At 49.5% G+C, this 20,148-nt stretch overlaps 1 protein-coding gene across 7 annotated transcripts in view; it reads right to left on the bottom strand.

Moving 5' to 3' along the window:
- LOC138681513 (heterogeneous nuclear ribonucleoprotein L-like) overlaps positions 1 to 17,530 on the bottom strand; it is a 193,298-nt gene extending 175,768 nt beyond the window's left edge. For 4 of the 7 annotated variants that reach the window (XM_069769080.1, XM_069769081.1, XM_069769079.1 and 1 more), the window contains exons 1-2: positions 16,961 to 17,521; positions 2,592 to 2,710 (exon numbers count right to left, since the gene is read on the bottom strand). In XM_069769080.1, coding sequence (XP_069625181.1) covers positions 2,592 to 2,710; positions 16,961 to 17,461 — 620 coding nt within the window. In that variant the 5' untranslated portion in view covers positions 17,462 to 17,521. Of the gene's footprint in view, positions 1 to 2,591; positions 2,711 to 16,960 lie in introns of all 7 variants that reach the window. The other 3 variants (XM_069769076.1, XM_069769077.1, XM_069769075.1) reach the window with 2 other exon arrangements.
- Positions 17,531 to 20,148: the final 2,618 nt, after the last annotated feature.

Here is a 20,148-nt window from a genome sequence, read left to right as displayed (position 1 = left end):
GGAGATCAGGTGAAAAAGGATATTTGGACACTTGAGTTCTCTGGCCCTGAAAGTGTTTGTCTGGACGCTCCCTATGCCGCTGGACTATGTCCTGGAACTCCGGGTGATTGGCAAACACCCTGTGAGTACGTTTGGTCCTTTTAAAAGATACCAAATTATCCGTACTGGAGGTCGCCGGTTCATTAACCTGAAGGGACTGGTTGACGGCCTCGATGAGACTATCTATAGTGCTCTGATAACCTGGCGACTTCATATCTAGAGGCCCATCAGACTCAGGATCAGAGTCCTGGTCGGAAGAGGTGCCTGGGGAGCGAGAGCGGGAAGCGGAGCTAACAGACACCGAGGCACCAGAGGGCCGAGCTACGGACGAGTTCCTAGATGGCCGCTTGTGCCTAGAGTGAGAGCGGCCCCTGCAGGCTGAAGATTCCGCAGCTGTAGGGGAAGCTTCCTGAATAGGCGAATTAGTGGTCCTGCTCCTGGTTGGATCCTGGAGGGAATCGATAGCTTTAGTCAAAGAAGCCATAGAATGCGAAAGTGACAAAGCCCACTCAGGGGGACTGGTCACTGCGGGCTCGTTTGCGGCGGGGGGGGGGGGGGGGGGGGGGCTCCTGAGCGCATTTAGGGTCACAAGCGTTACAGAGCGGAGCAGTATGCCCGCTTGGTAGCGCAGCCTGACAGGAGGTGCAAGAAGTGAAGAACACTGTTTTTGCAGACTTTTTTGGTTTATGCAGAGACATGTTGTCAGCTAACCTCCGTGCAGGGCTGTGGGGCACCTGTGCAGCTAGTGAGCGGAGCACTGTGTGCAGGAGTAGGAGGGCCTGTGTCAGTGTGCAGGAGAGGAACGTACTCCTTGACTTGGTGGCGTTCTGGGGTTCCTGAGAGACACCGGGAGCTTGCTCTGCCGTCCAAGATGGCCGCCGAGAGTTGAGAGGTGCTTCTCGCAATGTGCGAGAAGCGGTGGGCGGGGCCTCGCGCATGACACGCGCAGTAGGCGGAACGCAGCCTAGCTAAGGCCGAAGCCGGGGACTAAATTAGCGGTGCCCGGCCGCGAAATGCAGCCGAGCCCGCAGTGCGCTTGGGAGCCCCCCCACCCTATCAGACTCACCGCTTGTGGTCCTCTTCAGGTGAGGTACGAGGGAAGATGCAGTCAACCTCAATCCACCGCCCTCTTGATGAGGGGGTGGAGAGGGACTGAGAAGCTCCATGCAGCATCGCTGTTCCACAGTGGTGGTGTAGAGGGGAGGCGGCCAGACTGTGCTCAGTGAAAGTGCCTCTGTGTATCCTAAGGGTTCGCTCCCCTAGGATTTCACAGGGCTAGGTCACGGCCAAACATTTCACGTCGCAGGAAAGGATACGGGGAGTAAACTCACCGTGCTCGCCTGTTGGTGTTTCGGGGGAGATCGGCCCCCTTAAAAGGGTCTGTCGCCCCCTTCGTCCTCTTGCGCAAAGATAAGAATAAAAGTTAAAAAATGAAACGTCTGGAAAAATTCAGACGCAGTGTGCCTCCTAAGGACACTAAGCAAGAACTGGTATTATCCGGAGCCAGTTGGCGGTGTATACTGCAGGGAAGGAGCTAACCTTGTTTGAATTTACTTAAGTGTCAGCCTCCTAGTGGCAGCAGCATACACCCACGGTCCTGTGTCCCCCAATGTGGCGATGGAGAAATTAAGTTTTTAGGTTGTAGTAGCAGTATATTCATAGAAGGACTGTAAGGCAATAAACAGTGTCTATATGCCTCCAATCCAAAGCTACCCGTAATGCAGGCAATAGCGGTTTTACAAGAGTGAAAACAATATGTAGCACTGAAAAGGACTTTTGTTTTAACTGTGCAGCAGCGGTATACAAGTGCAATAGCAATTAAACACTACCAGTATGCCTGCTCTAATCTAAGCTCTCTCCTAGATCAACTGTCCCTGAACCGCTTCCAGAGGACAGTGTGGTGCCAAGCATCGTGTCACCGGGTCTTACAGAAGACCCATTGCAGCTAGACAATCACAGTAATGCCAGTAGCCAACATGGCTACAGCATTAGGGTATGTGCACACGATGCAGATTTAATGCAGATTTAGTGCAGAACTGCAGCAGATTTTTCTGCAGCAGAAACGCTGCAGAACTGCACTGTGATTTACAGTACAATGTAAATCAATGTGAAAAAAAAAAAAAGCTGTGCACATGGTGCAGAAAAATCTGCGCAGAAACGCTGCAGATTTCAAAGAAGTGCATGTCACTTCTTTTGTGTAGTTCTGCAGCGTTTCTGCACCCCTCCATAATAGAAATCCACAGTGGTAAAATCTGCACAAAAAACGAATAAAAAACGTTTGAAAAACTCACAAAAAAACGCACCTGCGGATTCTGCCAGGAGATGCAGATTTAGTGCAGAAAATTCTGCACCACATTTCCTACGTGTGCACATAGCCTTAGCGTGTATGCTAGGCAATCCCCACATGTTTATTGGCCGTCTGGCAGTCACAAAACATGCGTGGTGGGGACTCGAACATGAACATGAAACGAGCACCCAGATACTTGATCGAGTATGGAGCAGTTGCGAGCACACTTACTTATCACTAATAAAATGCATGTAAGCTCACCTACCATATTGTGCCAAATTTAGCGATAGCCTTCACCAGGTCGGCTTCCAACACGGACTCCGCGAGGCCTCGAACATGAACTACTGGAGAGATTGCCATTTTGTGATAGTTTTCCTCTGTGTCCTGTAGACAACATGAAATGTTAAATTACAGCAACACTTATTTTTCCTAGGTATCAAGTGGCTACTTGTACTTTCAGTTACTGCGCAAATGCTACCTAGATAGGTCTGACAAATAGAAAGATACTAAAGTTCTGGGAAACCAAGTAAATCGAGCTCACCACGCATTATAGCCCACATATCGTGGTTGCAGTCTGTGTGGTGGCACCGGTCCTGCTGGTGAAGCACAACCAATTGTAAAAGAACCAGAGAAATTTTGCACTATCCATCCAGTAATGTACATTTAAAAAAATTAAATCAAACTTTATTTCAAAAAGATAACTTGGAATCCAACCACATGTTAAAAACTTGATGAGTTTGTGGGGCACACAGGCGCTCTTAGTCATAGGAAAGAATCATTAAATAAGTCAAAATCAATCAAGATGATTGTTGAAGCGTTGCAGAGTTATTACCACATAAAGTGACACTGGTCAGATTTCAAAAATTTGGCTCCGTCACTAAGTGGTTAAATAATGGAAAAGGAACAGTCTCACCAATTCCAAGGTATAGGCATAAGAGCACCGGATATTCTCTGGTCAGGGGATGATCCGGAAAATGAAGAAAAGAGATGACAATCCCTATGTCAATCCCTATTGGGCTACCGGTAAGCTATCCCCAAAGCTCCTGCCCTTACAAGGGCAGTCCACATCTACCCCTGCACACACATGCCCTGCACTCTCCCTGTTCAATCGTCCTCTGCAAGTCAGCATAGAGGGTGGCAGGACTCTTTGTCCCTCCTTTTCTAGCACATAGGCACTTTATCTCCTCATACAAGCAAGTCCCCTGATGATTTAGCTTGGAAGAAACATCGGGACGATTGAACAGGGAGAGTGCGGGGCATGTGTGTGCAGGGGTAGATGTGGACTGCCCTTGTAAGGGCAGCTTTGGGGATAGCTTACCAGTAGCCCAATAGGGATACCTATACCTTGGAATTGGTGAGATTGTTCCTTTTCCATTATTTAATAATTACCAGTAGCACTGTTTACATTGTGGCTATAACTGTTAGGCCATGTTCACACAGTGCGTTTTTTACTGCGGAACCGCAGCGGTTTTGCCACTGCGGTTCCGCAGCTGTTTTCCATGCAGGGTACATAACAATGTAACCCTATGGAAAACAGTCACTGCTGTGCACATGATCCGGAATTTCGTTTAAAAAGCCGCGCAGAATAGCTGCGGCAAAAAAGAAGGAGCATGTCACTTCTTTTTCCTGAACCGCAGCGGTTCTGCACCTATAGACCTCCATTGTGAGGTCAAAACCGCAGTAAAACCCGCAGATCAAAAATATATCTGCGGGTTTTACTGCGATTTGATGTGCAGAACCGCTGCAGCAGGAAGTGCGGGGGAGCGGGTGGAAGTGCGTGGGCGGAGTGTGGCTGCCCCCCCGTGCTCCGATCCCGCCCCCGTGCTCCGATGCCCCCCCGAGTGCCCTAATCTCCCCCCCTTATACTTACCCGGCGTCCCGGTGTCCGTCCGGCCGTCTTCTCCCTGGGCGCCGCCATCTTGCAAAATGGCGGGCGCATGCGCAGTGCGCCCGCCGAATCTGCCGGCCGGCAGATTCGCTCCAAAGTGCATTTTGATCACTGAGATATAACCTATCTCAGTGATCAAAATAAAAAAATAGTAAATGACCCCCCCCACTTTGTCACCCCCATTGGTAGGGACAATAAAAAAATTAAGAATTTTTTTTTTTTTCACTAAGGTTAGAATAGGGGTAGGGGTAGGGTCAGGGTTAGGGTTAGGGGTAGGGTCAGGGGTAGGGTCAGGGGTAGGGTTAGGGGTAGGGTTAGGGGTAGGGTTAGGGGTAGGGTTAGAAAACTGCATAAAAAAAAAGGATCAAAAAACGCATCAAAAAACGCATCAAAAAAGGACAAAAAAGGACCTGCGTTTTCTGCCAAGAGCTGCAGTTTTTTAAAAAAACAGTCCTGGAAAAAAAAAGGATGGAAATCCTGAACGTGTGAACATACCCTTAGGCTATGTTCACACGTTCCTGATTTCCCTGCTGTTTTTTCTGCACTAAACCGCAGCTCTTGGCAGAAAACGCAGGTCCTTTTTTTGGTGCGTTTTTTGATGCGTTTTTTAGTGCTTTTTTTATGCAGTTTTCTATGCAGAGTCTGTGTGTTTTCTAGGAAGTTTTTTAGGGTTAAAATGGCTGAAAATACCCTAACCCTACCACTACCCCTATTCTAACCTTAGTGGGGAAAAAAAAAAAAAAATTCTTTATTTTTTTATTGTCCACTGAGATATAACCTATCTCAGTGATCAAAATGCACTTTGGAACGAATCTGCCGCCAGATTCGGCGGGCGCACTGCGCATGCGCCCGCCATTTTGCAAGATGGCGGCGCCCAGGGAGAAGACGGACGGACGGACACCGGGAGGCCGGGTAAGTATAAGGGGGGGGGAGATGAGGGCACGGGAGGGGGGGGCATCGGAGCACAGGGGGGGTGGCATCGGAGCATGGGGGGGCAGCGGTTCTGCACCACAAACCGCAGAAAACCCGCAGATATTTTTTTTTCATCTGCGGGTTTTACTGCGGGTTTGACCTCACAATGGAGGTCTATGGGTGCAGAACCGCTGCAGCTCCGCAAAAAGAAGTGACATGGTACTTCTTTTTTACCGCGGCTATTCAGCGCGGCTTTTTTCGCGATTTTCCGCAATGTGGGCACAGCAGTTCCTGTTTTCCATACGGTACATTGTAATGTACCCTGCATGGAAAACAGCTGCGGACCCGCAGCGGGAAAATCGCGGCGGTTCCGCATTAAAAAAAAGGATGGTGTGAACATGGCCTTACTTGCTAATAATTGTTTTTACATGCAACCAAGTGTATGGAAATTGATGCTGTTGATCATAAGAGTATTCCTTCCACAGCTTTCTTATACATCATACCTTAACTTGTATTGATTTCGCAAGTACTCCTGCAGGCGGAATCTTTGATTCATAGTAGGGGTTTATAAAGGTACCTTCACACTGAACAACGATATCGCTAGCGATCCGTGACGTTGCAGCGTCCTGGATAGCGATATCGTTGTGTTTGACACGCAGCAGCAATCTGGATCCTGCTGTGACATCGTTGGTCGGAGCAGAAAGGCCAGAACTTTATTTCGACGCTGGATCTCCCGCAGACATCGCTGAATCGGGTGTGTGTGATGTCTTCACTGGTAACCAGGGTAAACATCGGGTTACTAAGCGCAGCCCTGCGCTTAGTAACCCGATGTTTACCCTGGTTACCCGGGGACTTCGCATAGTTGGTCGCTGGAGAGCTGTCTGTGTGACAGCTCTCCAGCGACCACACAGCAACGCTGCAGCGATCGGCATCGTTGTCTAGATCGCTGCAGTGTCACTAAATGTGACGGTACCTTTAGTCTCTATGGCCATCATACTATATGGTTGAGACTATGCACCAGTTTTTATTTTCACTTTGGGTGACTTTTGTTTTTTACGTTTTCTATAAATATTAAAATTTACGTTTTATATTTTCCCCTTATGCTTTATTACATATAAAAAAACAAAAAAAATACCCGTAGCATCTCCATTTTTCGTGATCTGAGGTTGGGGCAGGGCTTATTATTTGAGCGTTGAGCTGTCATTTTTAATTATACCATTTTGGTGCAGATAAAATCTTTTGATTGCCCGTTATTGCATTTTAATGCAGTGTAACGGCGACCAAAAAACAATTCTGGCGTTTTTTTTTCTTGCTACACCGTTTAGCGATCAGGTTAATCCTTTTTTTATTGATACCAAATATGTGTATGTTTGATTTTAATTTTATTGTTTTATTTTGAATGGGGCGAAAGGGGGGTGATTTCATTTATTTTATTTTCTAAGACTTTTTTTTTTACTTTTGCCATGCCTCAATAGTCTCCATAGGAGGCTAGAAGCTGGCACAACTCGATCGGCTCTGCTACATAGAGACGATGGTCAGATCGCATCTATGTAGAATTGCTGACTTACTATGAGTGACGACTACTGGGAGGCGCTCACAGCAATCGGGCAATGACAACCATAGAGGTCTCCAGGAGACCTCGGGTTGTCATGCCGACACACCAGTGACCCGCAATCACATGATGCGGGTCACCGGTGTGTGCGTAATTCTAGCACGTTTTTCTTTGGACGCAGAAAACATGCGCTGTGTCCAAAGTGCTGCCAGTTCCGGATCATGAGCACATAGCCTAAGATGGGGTTGAGGCCAGGGCTCTGTACAGATATTAAGCCCTTTCTGACATCGGACGTACTATCCCGTCCATGTGGGGTGGGCCCCTATGACCATGGACGGGATAGTACGTCCAGCGCGATCGGCGGCGCTCACGGGGGGGAGCGCCGCCGATCGCGGCCGGGTGTCAGCTGCCTATCGCAGCTGACATCCGGCACTATATGCCAGGAGCGGTCACGGACCGCCCCCGGCACATTAACCCCCGGCACACCGCGATCAAAGATGATCGCGATGTGCCGACGGTACAGGGAAGCTTCCCGCAGGGAGGGGGCTCCCTGCGGGCTTCCCTGACCCCCCGCAGCAACGCGATGTGATCGCGTTGCTGCGAGGGTCTCACCTCCCTCCCTGCTCCCTCCAGCCCCGGATCCAAGATGGCCGCGGATCCGGGTCCTGCAGGGAGGGAGGTGGCTTCACAGAGCCTGCTCAGAGCAGGCACTGTGAAGCAGCCTGCACTCCTATCAGATCGGTGATCTGACAGAGTGCTGTGCAAACTGTCAGATCACTGATCTGTGATGTCCCCCCCTGGGACAAAGTAAAAAAAAAAAAATTTCAAATGTGTAAAAAAAAATATTCCAAAATAATGAAAAAAAAATAAAAATATTATTCCCATAAAGACATTTCTTTATCTAAATAAAAAAAAAAAAAAAAACAATAAAAGTACACATATTTAGTATCGCCGCGTCCGTAACGGCCCGACCTATAAAACTGGCCCACTAGTTAACCCCTTCAGTAAACACCGTAAGAAAAAAAAAAAAAAAAAACGAGGCAAAAAACAACGCTTAATTATCATACCGCCGAACAAAAAGTGGAATAACACGCGATCAAAAAGACAGACATAAATAACCATGGTACCGCTGAAAACGTCATCTTGTCCCGCAAAAAAAGAGCCGCCACACAGCATCATCAGCAAAAAAATAAAAAAGTTATAGTCCTGAGAATAAAGCAATGCCAAAATAATTATTTTTTCTATAAAATAGTTTTTATCGTATAAAAGCGCCAAAACATAAAAAAATGATATAAATGAGGTGTCGCTGTAATCGTACTGACCCGAAGAATAAAACTGCTTTATCAATTTTACCAAACGCGGAACGGTATAAACGCCTCCCCCAAAAGAAATTCATGAATAGCTGGTTTTTGGTCATTCTGCCTCACAAAAATCGGAATAAAAAGCGATCAAAAAATGTCACGTGCCCGAAAATGATACCAATAAAAACGTCAACTCGTCCCGCAAAAAACAAGACCTCACATGCCTCTGTGGACTCAAATATGGAAAAATTATAGCTCTCAAAATGTGGTAACGCAAAAAATATTTTTTGCAATAAAAAGCGTCTTTCAGTGTGTGACGGCTGCCAATCATAAAAATCCGCTATAAAAGTAAATCAAACCCCCCTTCATCACCCCCTTAGTTAGGGAAAAATTAAAAAAATGTATTTATTTCCATTTTCCCATTAGGGCTAGGGTTAGAGTTAGGGCTAGGGCTAGGGTTAGGGCTAGGGCTAGGGCTAGGGCTAGGGCTAGGGCTAGGGCTAGGGCTAGGGCTAGGGCTAGGGCTACAGTTTGGGTTGGGGCTAAAGTTACAGTTAGGGTTTAGATTACCGTATATACTCGAGTATAAGCCGAGATTTTCAGCCCAAATTTTAGGGCTGAAAGTGCCCCCCTCGGCTTATACTCGAGTCACGGTAGCGGTGGGGTCGGCAGGTGAGGGGCTGAGGGCGCTGGGGTATACTTACCTAGTCCCAGCGATCCTCGCGCTGTCCCTGCCGTCCCACGGGCTTCGGCGCTGCAGCTTCTTCCTCTCTTCAGCGGTCACGTGGGACCGCTCATTACAGAAATGAATAAGCGGCTCCACCTCCCATAGGGGTGGAGCCGCTTATTCATTTCTCTAATCAGCGGTGCCGGTGACCGCTGATAGAGAAAGAAGCTGCAGCGCCGAAGACAGGAGGGGACAGCGCGAGGATCGCCAGGACTAGGTGAGTATGTTATATTCACCTGTCCTCGTTCCAGCCGCCGGGCGCCGATCCATCTTCCCGGCCGGCGCCTCCATCTTCCCGGCGTCTGCGCTCTGACTGATCAGGCAGAGGGCGCGATGACGCATATAGTGTGCGCGGCGCCCTCTGCCTGATCAGTCAGAGCAGAGACGCCGGGAAGATGGAGGCGCCGGAACGAGACGCCGGGAGCTGCAATCAAGGGAGGTGAGTATGTGGTTTTTATTTTTTATTGCAGCAGTAGCAGCGGCAGCACAGATTAATGTGGAGCATCTATGGGGCACAGTGAACGGTGCAGAGCACCGTATAAGGCACAGCTAGGGGGCACAATGAACGGTGCAGAGCACCGTATAAGGCACAGCTAGGGGGCACAATGAACGGTGCAGAGCACCGTATAAGGCACAGCTAGGGGGCACAGTGAACGGTGCAGAGCACCGTATAAGGCACAGCTAGGGGGCACAGTGAACGGTGCAGAGCACCGTATAAGGCACAGCTAGGGGGCACAGTGAACGGTGCAGAGCACCGTATAAGGCACAGCTAGGGGGCACAGTGAACGGTGCAGAGCACCGTATAAGGCACAGCTCGGGGGCACAGTGAACGGTGCAGAGCACCGTATAAGGCACAGCTAGGGGGCACAATGAACGGTGCAGAGCACCGTATAAGGCACAGCTAGGGGGCACAATGAACGGTGCAGAGCACCGTATAAGGCACAGCTAGGGGGCACAATGAACGGTGCAGAGCACTATATGGCACAGCTAGGGGGCACAGTGAACGGTGCAGAGCACCGTATAAGGCACAGCTAGGGGGCACAATGAACGGTGCGGAGCACCGTATAAGGCACAGCTAGGGGGCACAGTGAACGGTGCAGAGCACCGTATATGGCACAGCTAGGGGGCACAATGAACGGTGCAGAGCACCGTATATGGCACAGCTATGGGGCACAGTGAACGGTGTAGAGCACTGTATATGGCACAGCTATGGGGCACAGTGAACGGTGCAGAGCACTGTATATGGCACAGCTAGGGGGCACAGTGAACGGTGCAGAGCACTATATGGGGCACAGCTATGGGGAAATATGAATGGTGTAGAGCACTATATGGCACAGCTATGGGGAAATAATGATCTATTTTTATTTTTGAAATTCACCGGTAGTTGCTGCATTTCCACCCTAGGCTTATACTCGAGTCAATAAGTTTTCCCAGTTTTTTGTGGCAAAATTAGGGGGGTCGGCTTATACTCGGGTCGGCTTATACTCGAGTATATACGGTACATTTACGGTTGGGAATAGGGTTGGGATTAGGGTTAGGGGTGTGTCAGGGTTAGAGGTGTGGTTAGGGTTACTGTTGGGATTAGGGTTAGGGATGTGTTTGGATTAGGGTTTCAGTTATAATTGGGGGGTTTCCACTGTTTAGGCACATCAGGGGCTCTCCAAACGCGACATGGCGTCCGATCTCAATTCCAGCCAATTCTGCGTTGAAAAAGTAAAACAGTGCTTCTTCCCTTCCGAGCTCTCCCGTGTGCCCAAACAGGGGTTTACCCCAACATATGGGGTATCAGCGTACTCAGGACAAATAGGACAACAACTTTTGGGGTCCAATTTCTCCTGTTACCCTTGAGAAAATACAAAACTCGGGGCTAAAACATATTTTTTGTGGGAAAAAAAAAGATTTTTTATTTTCACGGCTCTGCGTTATAAACTGTAGTGAAACACTTGGGGGTTCAAAGTTCTCACAACACATCTAGATTAGTTCCCTGGGGGGTCTAGTTTCCAATATGGGGTCACTTGTGGGGGGTTTCTACTGTTTAGGTACATTAGGGGTTCTGCAAACGCAATGTGACGTCTGCAGACCATTCCATCTAAGTCTGCATTCCAAATGGCGCTCCTTCCCTTCCGAGCTCTGCCATGCGCTCAAACGGTGGTTTCCCCCAACATACGGGGTATCAGCGTACTCAGGACAAATTGGACAACAACTTTTGGGGTCGAATTTCTCCTCTTACCCTCGGGAAAATACAAAACTGGGGGCTAAAAAATAGTTTTGGGGGGAAAGATTTTTTTTTTTTTTAATTTTCACGGCTCTGCGTTACAAACTGTAGTGAAACACTTGGGGGTTCAAAGCCATCACAACACATCTAGATGAGTTCCTTAGGGCAGAGGTCCCCAACTCCAGTCCTCAAGGCCCACCAACAGGTCATGTTTTCAGGATTTCCTTTGCATTGCACAGGTGATGCAATTATTACCTGGCCAAGACTAAGGAAATCCTGAAAACATGACATGTTGGTGGGCCTTGAGGACTGGAGTTGGGGACCTCTGCCTTAGGGGGTCTAGTTTCCAAAATGGTGTCACTTGTGGGAGGTTTCTACTGTTTAGGTACATTAGGGGCTCTGCAAATGCAATGTGACACCTGCAGACCATTCCATCTAAGTCCTCATTCCAAATGGAGCTCCTTCCTTTCCGAGCCCTGCCATGCGCCCAAACAGTGGTTCCCCCCCACATATGGGGTATCAGCGCACTCAGGACAAATTGGGCAACAAATTTTGGTGTCCAATTTCTTCTCTTACCCTTGGGAAAATAAAAAATTGGGGGCGAAAAGATAATTTGTGTGAAAAAATGTGATTTTTTTATTTTTACGGTTCTACATTATAAACTTCTGTGAAGCACTTGGTGGGTCAAAGTGCTCACCACACCTCTAGATAAGTTCCTTAGGGGGTCTACTTTCCAAAATGGTGTCACTTGTGGGGGGTTTCAATGTTTAGCCACATCAGGGGCTCTCCAAACGAAACATGGCGTCCCATCTCAATTCCAGTCAATTTTGCATTGAAAAGTCAAATGGCACTCCTTCGCTTCCGAGCTCTGCCATGCGCCCAAACAGTGGTTTACCCCCACATGTGGGGTATTGGCATACTCAGGACAAATTGTACAACAATGTTTGGGGTCCATTTTCTCCTGTTACCCTTGGTAAAATAAAACAAATTGGAGCTGAATTAAATTTTTTGTGAAAAAAAGTTAAATGTTCATTTTTAAACATTCAAAAAATTCCTGTGAAGCACCAGAAGGGTTAATAAACTTCTTGAATATGGTTTTGAGCACCTTGAGGGGTGTAGTTTAGAATGGTGTCACACTTGGGTATTTTCTATCATATAGACCCCTCAAAATGACTTCAAATGAGATGTGGTCCCTAAAATAAAATGGTGTTGTAGAAATGAGAAATTGCTGGTCAACTTTTAACCCTTATAACTCCCTAACAAAAAAAAATTTTGGTTCCAAAATTGTGCTGATGTAAAGTAGACATGTGGGAAATGTTACTTATTAAGTATTTTGTGTGACATATCTCTGATTTAATTGCATAAAAATTCAAAGTTGGAAAATTGCGAAATTTTCATAATTTTCGCCAAATTTCCGTTTTTTTCACAAATAAATGCAGGTACTATCAAATAATTTTTACCATTGTCATGAAGTACAATATGTCACGAGAAAACAATGTCAGAATCACCAGGATCCATTGAAGCGTTCCAGAGTTATAACCTCATAAAGGGACAGTGGTCAGAATTGTAAAAATTGGCCCGGTCATTAACGTGCAAACCACCCTTGGGGGTAAAGGGGTTAAAGTTCTTCCACACCCAACTCATCTAACCATGTCTTTATGGACCTGGATTAGTGCACGGAGCACAATTTTCCTGAAACAGAAAAGGGCCTTTCGCAAACTGTTCTCACAATGTTGGAATACAATTGCCCAAAAAGTCTTGGTATGCTGCAGCTTTAAGATTTATTTTCACTGAAATCAAGTTTCCTTGACCAATCACTGAAAAACAACCTCATAGAACTGAATTGAGTCCTGCATTAAACGTTACAGCTTTCACAATGCATTCAGATAGGCAACGTTCTCCTAGCATTTGCTAAAGCCAGACAGAGAAGTGTAATCTGTCACTCCACAAAACAGAGTCCAGCAGCTTCATTTCCACCCGACGCTTGGCGATGTAAAGCTGCTTGGCCTTGGAAACTCATGCCATGAATCTACTAGCGCAGGTTTTTGCTGATTGTTAAAAGGGGTTGTCTGGTATTTTATATTGCTGTCCTAGATTTAGGATAGGTCATCAATATAAGACTGGAGTGGGTGTAACACACGGCAGCCCCGCTGATAAGCTATTGCCAATGCCAGATGACGCTGTTGGAGCTATGAATTTCCACCTTGCGCGTCATCTCTATAGTGGCTGCGGCCAGGTACTGTTCGCAGCTCCTATTGAAATAAAAAGGGTGGATGTGCAATATTCACTATGGACATTATGCAGTTGACAGCTGTGCTGTGTTGTTCCGTTCCAAAACCGATCACATTCAACATCGGGAACAGCTGATCAGAAGCAGTGGCGGGTGGGCACACACCCACCAATCTGAGGTTTATTACCTGCGCCCAAGAATAGGCCATGAATATAGACGTATCGGACAACCCATTTGAGAATTTACTTTAAAAATATGATTTACAGTTCTGATTCTTTAGTCAAAAATGGTTTGATTTTTATTAAAGCGAACTCAGATATGTGATAGATCCCTTATTTCTTTTCTACAACTCCAGCCCATGGGTGGGATCATGGGGTTTATCTATACCAATGGCGAGTAGTTTGTAGTTCATTCTTAGAATCTAGAACACAGTTGGAGTGGTAGTTTAATAGTTTGCAGTTCTTTAAATGTTGTAGGGTGTTTTATGAGTTATTAGCAATTTAACCTACCGTGTATACTCTAGTATAAGCAGAGACCACTAATTTTGCCACAAAAAACTGGGAAAACTTAATGACTCGAGTATAAGCCTAGGGTGGAAAATGCAGCAGCTACTGGTAAATTTCAAAAATAAAAATAGATACCAATAAAAGTAAAATTAATTGAGACATCAGTAGGTTAAGTATTTTTGAATATCCATATTGAATCAGGAGCCCCATAAAATGCTCCATACAAGATATATGCCTTATATAACGCTCCATACAGTTCATGATGGGCCCCATAAGATGCTCCATACAAAAATATTCTCCATATGTTACACAAAGGTTGATTATGGCCCCATAAGATGCTCCATAGAAACATTTGCCCCATAAAAAATGTTGCATAAAGGTTGATTATGGCCCCATAAGATGCTCCATAGAAATATTTGCCCCATATAATGCTGCATAAAGGTTAATAATTAGGCCAGGTTCACATTAGGTTTTTGGCGTCCCATTAGATGGACTATGTTACACCGCAGCATAACGGGCGTTTGCTAGCGATGTGCCATCATTGAGTGACGGACCCTGGCACGTGGGCTGCAGTGTTTCCGAATCCGTCACTGCTAGCACAGATACAGCATCTGCTAGCTCTATCTGTGCTAGCGCGACGACATATCGGCACTTGCGTTAACAGCAGCCCGTTAACGCAATGTGAACCTAGCCTTAGTGATGAGCGAATATACTCGTTACTCGAGATTTCTCGAGCACGCCCGGGTGTCCTCAGAGTGCTCGGAGATTAAAGGGAACCTGTCACATGAATTTGGTGGGACAGGTTTGCGGCCATATGGGCGGGGTTTTCGGTGTTTGATTCACCCTTTCCTTACCCGCTGGCTGCATGCTGGCCGCAATATTGGGTTGACGTTCATGCTGTGTCCTCCGTAGTACACGCCTGCACAAGGCAATCTTTTGTTTTCCTCACCTCAGCTGAATGATTTACATCTGTTAGCCAGTAGCCTAGTCAGTGTTAATAAAGAAAACTTTTTTACGGATTCGGTGAAGCTGGACATTCTCTTTTTTGTACTTAATTTTTCACATACGGCATACACTTTCTACCCTAGTCTTTGGTAAATAATGATGGGCTGCACATGACAAATTACATCCTGAGGATGCACTTACCAGGGCTGTGGAGTCGGGAGTCATGGAAATTTAGAAGTTAGAGGCTTGGCTTACTGACTCCACAGCCCTGGCACTTACCTGACGTTAAGACAGACTATAAATCATTTCTCCCCCCCCCCCCCCAGTGTCTTATTGTCTGCAGCACTGACATTACCTCAACAGGGATGGAGCCAACAATGGAGTTCAGCAGCTTGGTCTGAATAGACGGTACCAATTGTTCCATGATTGGCTGCAGTGCTGTCGATGTGCCATTAGAGCTGCAAACAATAACAAACACGGGGAGCAGCAGAGACTCAGAGCTGGACTCAGGTAGTGTGAATAAAGCAGTTTGTTCTCATAAAAATAAACTGTGCCAATGACATCTGAAAACCCCAGGTGTAGGCGACCATATATAAAAAATGAATGCGCGCATGCCGTATCGTGCAAGCTGGACATTTTTCCTCGAACCATTGCAGCTAGTGAAGTTGCGACAAGCACCAGCTATGAGTACAGAGGAGGCCGGCGCCCGAGCCTGCGCCAGCTATGAGTACAGAGGAGGCCGGCGTCAGGGCCTGCGCCAGCTATGAGTACAGAGGAGGCCGGCGTCAGGGCATGCGCCAGCTATGAGTACAGAGGAGGCCGGCGTCAGGGCATGCGCCAGCTATGAGTACAGAGGAGGCCGGCGCCCGAGCCTGCGCCAGCTATGAGTACAGAGGAGGCCGGCGTCAGGGCCTGCGCCAGCTATGAGTACAGAGGAGGCCGGCGTCAGGGCCTGCGCCAGCTATGAGTACAGAGGAGGCCGGCGTCAGGGCCTGCGCCAGCTATGGGTACAGAGGAGGCCGGCGCCCGGGCCTGTGCCAGCTATGGGTACAGAGGAGGCCGGCGCCAGCTATGGATCCAAAGGAGGCCGGCGCCCGGGCCTGTGCCAGCTATGGGTCCAGAGGAGGCCGGCGCCCGGGCCTGTGCCAGCTATGGGTCCAGAGGAGGCCGGCGCCCGGGCCTGTGCCAGCTATGGGTCCAGAGGAGGCCGGCGCCCGGGCCTGTGCCAGCTATGGGTCCAGAGGAGGCCGGCGCCCGGGCCTGTGCCAGCTATGGGTCCAGAGGAGGCCGGCGCCCGGGCCTGTGCCAGCTATGGGTCCAGAGGAGGCCGGCGCCCGGGCCTGTGCCAGCTATGGGTCCAGAGGAGGCCGGCGCCCGGGCCTGTGCCAGCTATGGGTCCAGAGGAGGCCGGCGCCCGGGCCTGTGCCAGCTATGGGTCCAGAGGAGGCCGGCGCCCGGGCCTGTGCCAGCTATGGGTCCAGAGGAGGCCGGCGCCCGGGCCTGTGCCAGCTATGGGTCCAGAGGAGGCCGGCGCCCGGGCCTGTGCCAGCTATGGGTCCAGAGGAGGCCGGCGCCCGGGCCTGTGCCAGCTATGGGTCCAGAGGAGGCCGGCGCCCGGGCCTGTGCCAGCTATGGGTCCAGAGGAGGCCGGCGCCCGGGCCTGTGCCAGCTATGGGTCCAGAGGAGGCCGGCGCCCGGGCCTGTGCCAGCTATGGGTCCAGAGGAGGCCGGCGCCCGGGCCTGTGCCAGCTATGGGTCCAGAGGAGGCCGGCGCCCGGGCCTGTGCCAGCTATGGGTCCAGAGGAGGCCGGCGCCCGGGCCTGTGCCAGCTATGGGTCCAGAGGAGGCCGGCGCCCGGGCCTGTGCCAGCTATGGGTCCAGAGGAGGCCGGCGCCCGGGCCTGTGCCAGCTATGGGTCCAGAGGAGGCCGGCGCCCGGGCCTGTGCCAGCTATGGGTCCAGAGGAGGCCGGCGCCCGGGCCTGTGCCAGCTATGGGTCCAGAGGAGGCCGGCGCCCGGGCCTGTGCCAGCTATGGGTCCAGAGGAGGCCGGCGCCCGGGCCTGTGCCAGCTATGGGTCCAGAGGAGGCCGGCGCCCGGGCCTGTGCCAGCTATGGGTCCAGAGGAGGCCGGCGCCCGGGCCTGTGCCAGCTATGGGTCCAGAGGAGGCCGGCGCCCGGGCCTGTGCCAGCTATGGGTCCAGAGGAGGCCGGCGCCCGGGCCTGTGCGCCCTTCCTCTCTACCTACAGCTGCCACATTGATACATATAGCAGGGTTACATACAGCAGTGTCCCGCACACAGAGCACAATACACGTGTCACACACAGCCCGGGGCTGCACACCCCACACGGATACATTACCCCGGTGTCTGCAGAGTCCTGCGCACTGCTCTCCACAGCACTGCTCTCCACAGCACATGCCTCTGCTTCCTCTCCGTCCTCCGGGCTGCTCTTCAGCTTCTTGGTCTGACTCTCGGTTTGCTTGGAGGATGATGAGGACTTATCTTCGGCCTCTTTGGCCGGCGCACTGCTCTCCCCGGTAGGACATGCCGCCCCTTTCTCCTCAGCAGCACTTGCCGCCCCTTTCTCCTCAGCAGCACTTGCCGCCCCTTTCTCCACGGTAGTGCTTGCCTCTTCTTTCTCCACGGTAGCGCTTGCCGCCCCTTTCTCCTCAGCAGCACTTGCCGCCCCTTTCTCCACGGTAGCGCTTGCCTCCGCTTTCTCCTCGGTAGCGCTTTCCGCTCCTTTCTCCTCGGAAGCGCTTGCTGCTCCTTTCTCCTCGGTAACGCTTGCCGCCTCTTTCTCCCCGTCCTCCGGGCTGCTCTTCAGCTTCTCGGGCTGCTCGGAGAGCGATGATGACATATTTTAGGCCTCTTTGTCCCGCGCTCACTATAACGAAAATGGGGTCCAAAGAGGTCACGTGACCGGAGAGGAAAGGGAGGGGCTAATTCTGTAGGCAGCGCCGAGGAAACCGGAAGAAATTGTTGCTAAGTAACAGTGTAGGGTACTGTCTGGCAGAAAGTGAGAGGCTGTGCCCGTGTCTGAGAGGGGGCTTGTCATTCTGTGAGAAGCCCCCAGTATGACTTCAGTGCCCCAGCAAAGCATATGGCCTCTTTCGCATGTCAGTGTCTCTGGCAGTGTGGTGACAGTTTTCACAGTACCAGACACACATGTACAGCCATTCACATCTATAGGTCTGCGCAGGTTAGTGTTTCCACTGACCCTGCGCCTGGGAAAAGCAGTACTTAGGCTACGTTCACATTAGCGTTGCGCCGCCGTGCGGCGGCGACGCAACGCGCGACGCACGCTAAAACGCGCGCAAAAACGCGCGCGTTTTGCGACGCGTGCGTCGTTTTCCGACGAAAATCGGACGCACAGAAAATGCTACATGTAGCGTTTCCTTGCGTCCGACGCTAGCGTCGGAAACGACGCACGTGGCGAAAAACGCCACCAAAACGACGCACGCGTCCCCTATGTTAAACATAGGGGCGCGTCGCCGCTGCGTCGCCGGCGCAACAGCGACGCACATTGGCGGAACGCCAATGTGAACGTAGCCTAAGGCTACGTTCACACTAGCGTTGTGCGCCGCTGCGTCGGCGACGCAACGCACAACGCACGCAAAAACGCGGCAAAACGCACGCAAAAACGCGTTTTGCGACGCATGCGTCGTTTTTTGCCGAAATTTGGACGCAAGAAAAATGCAACTTGTTGCGTTTTCTTGGTCCGACGCTTGCGGCAAAAAAGACGCATGCGTCGCACAACGCAGCACAAAAAGACGCATGCGTCCCCTATGTTAAGTATAGGGGCGCATGACGCATGCGTCGCCGCTGCGTCGCCCGACGCAAACACGACGCAAAACGGGAAACGCTAGTGTGAACGTAGCCTAACTGCTCGAGTTGCTGAAGGGAGCTCTCATTATTGTTGTCTGGTCTCCCTGCGATCACGCTGATGAGACTTGTAGTCAGCACCTGCTGGGTACCACACGTATTAAATTAAAAAAAACGGTGTGGGGTCCCCGGTAATTTTACTAACCATCTTAGGGAAAGCTGACAGCTGGGGGCTGGTGTTTATCTGGGAAGGGGCTAATAGCCATAAAGGTTTCCAGTGTATTAATAATAGCTCACAGCTGTTTGCTTCGACTTTACTGATTGTTATAAGGATGGCCCTCACAAAAAATTACTCGGTTTCCCCATATATTTACTACCAAACAAAGGCTAAACAGCTGCGGGCTGATATTAATAGGCCAGGACAGGTCCATGGATATTAGCCCCCTCCCAGACTCAGAACATCAGCCCTCAACCGCCCCAGAAGCGGCGCATCCATTAGATGTGCCAATTCTAGCACTTAGCCTCAGCTCTTCCCACTTGCCATGGTACGGTGGCAAGTGAGGTGGATAGTCAGAGCGAGGTCCAAAGTCAGGCAATAAAAGCTCTACAAACAGAAAGCAAAGCACAGAGAGAGAAAAACAACACCAGCTGAATTACATCTAGCAGAGGTGTGAAACTAACAGCTCAGTTAAGTAGCCTGGTGCTCACCTGGGACAATCGACACCTGGTGACAGCAAGCGCCTCTTGATGTGACCTCTCACCAAACCATCCGGATCGTCATGGGACATGAGCGTTAATGGATCATCAGCAGAAAGGTGAGAATTACTTTGATTTTTACATTAATAAATGGTTAAAAGAGGGTTGGGGAGTGTGCATGTCAATTAAAGGACTTTACTCTGTATGTGTCTTTATTAAATTTGACTATGGTGTTAGTAATGGAGGTGTCTGATAAATGCTTCTCCATTACTAACCCCTGGGCTTGATGTCAGCGGACATAAAACATCTGACATCAACCCCACAACTATTACCCCACTTCCCACCGTACAAGGGCAAGACAAGTGGGAAGAATGGTGGTTAAGTGCCAAATTGGTGCATCTAATGGATGCCACATTTCTGGAGCAGGCAAGAGCTGATGTTCTTAGTCCGTTAGGTCTCTGTTCTCCTTTGCTCGCCCAACTTGCCGAAACCCCTGGGGACTGTGAAAGGTTAGATTCCTCATCAGCTTGGGGAACCCGATCAGAACTGCCCATTAGGTCGGCGTCACACTAGGAGTAGGACAATACTTTTTTTATGGCCGTAATACGCAGAACTGTTCCCAAAATAGTGATCCGTAGGTAGGGTGTGGCACCGTATTTTGAGCATGTCATCCTCCGTATGGCATCCGTACCGCGAAATTTTCTCGCCGGCTTGCAAAATGGACATACAATTGATCCATGGGCTCAAATATTCGTTAAAACATATATACTGTCTATATATATATATATATATATATATGTCAGTGAGGCACATATATATATATATATATATATTTCATACAGCGCTAGATAGCAGAAAAGCCAGTAATTCAATTGCCGGCTTTTCCTATCTCCTTCCCAAACCCGACAGGATATGAGACATGGTTTACATACAGTAAATCATCTCATATCCCTTCTTTTATTACATATTCCTCTTTAGTAATGTAAGAAGTGTCTTTGTGTCAAATTTGGGATCTCTAGCTATTAG

The sequence above is a fragment of the Ranitomeya imitator genome, chromosome 5 (genome assembly GCF_032444005.1).
Source record: "Ranitomeya imitator isolate aRanImi1 chromosome 5, aRanImi1.pri, whole genome shotgun sequence".
Lineage (NCBI taxonomy): Eukaryota > Metazoa > Chordata > Amphibia > Anura > Dendrobatidae > Ranitomeya > Ranitomeya imitator.
Note: the sequence above shows the minus strand (reverse complement) of the source record. Positions and strands in the feature narration are given on the sequence as shown.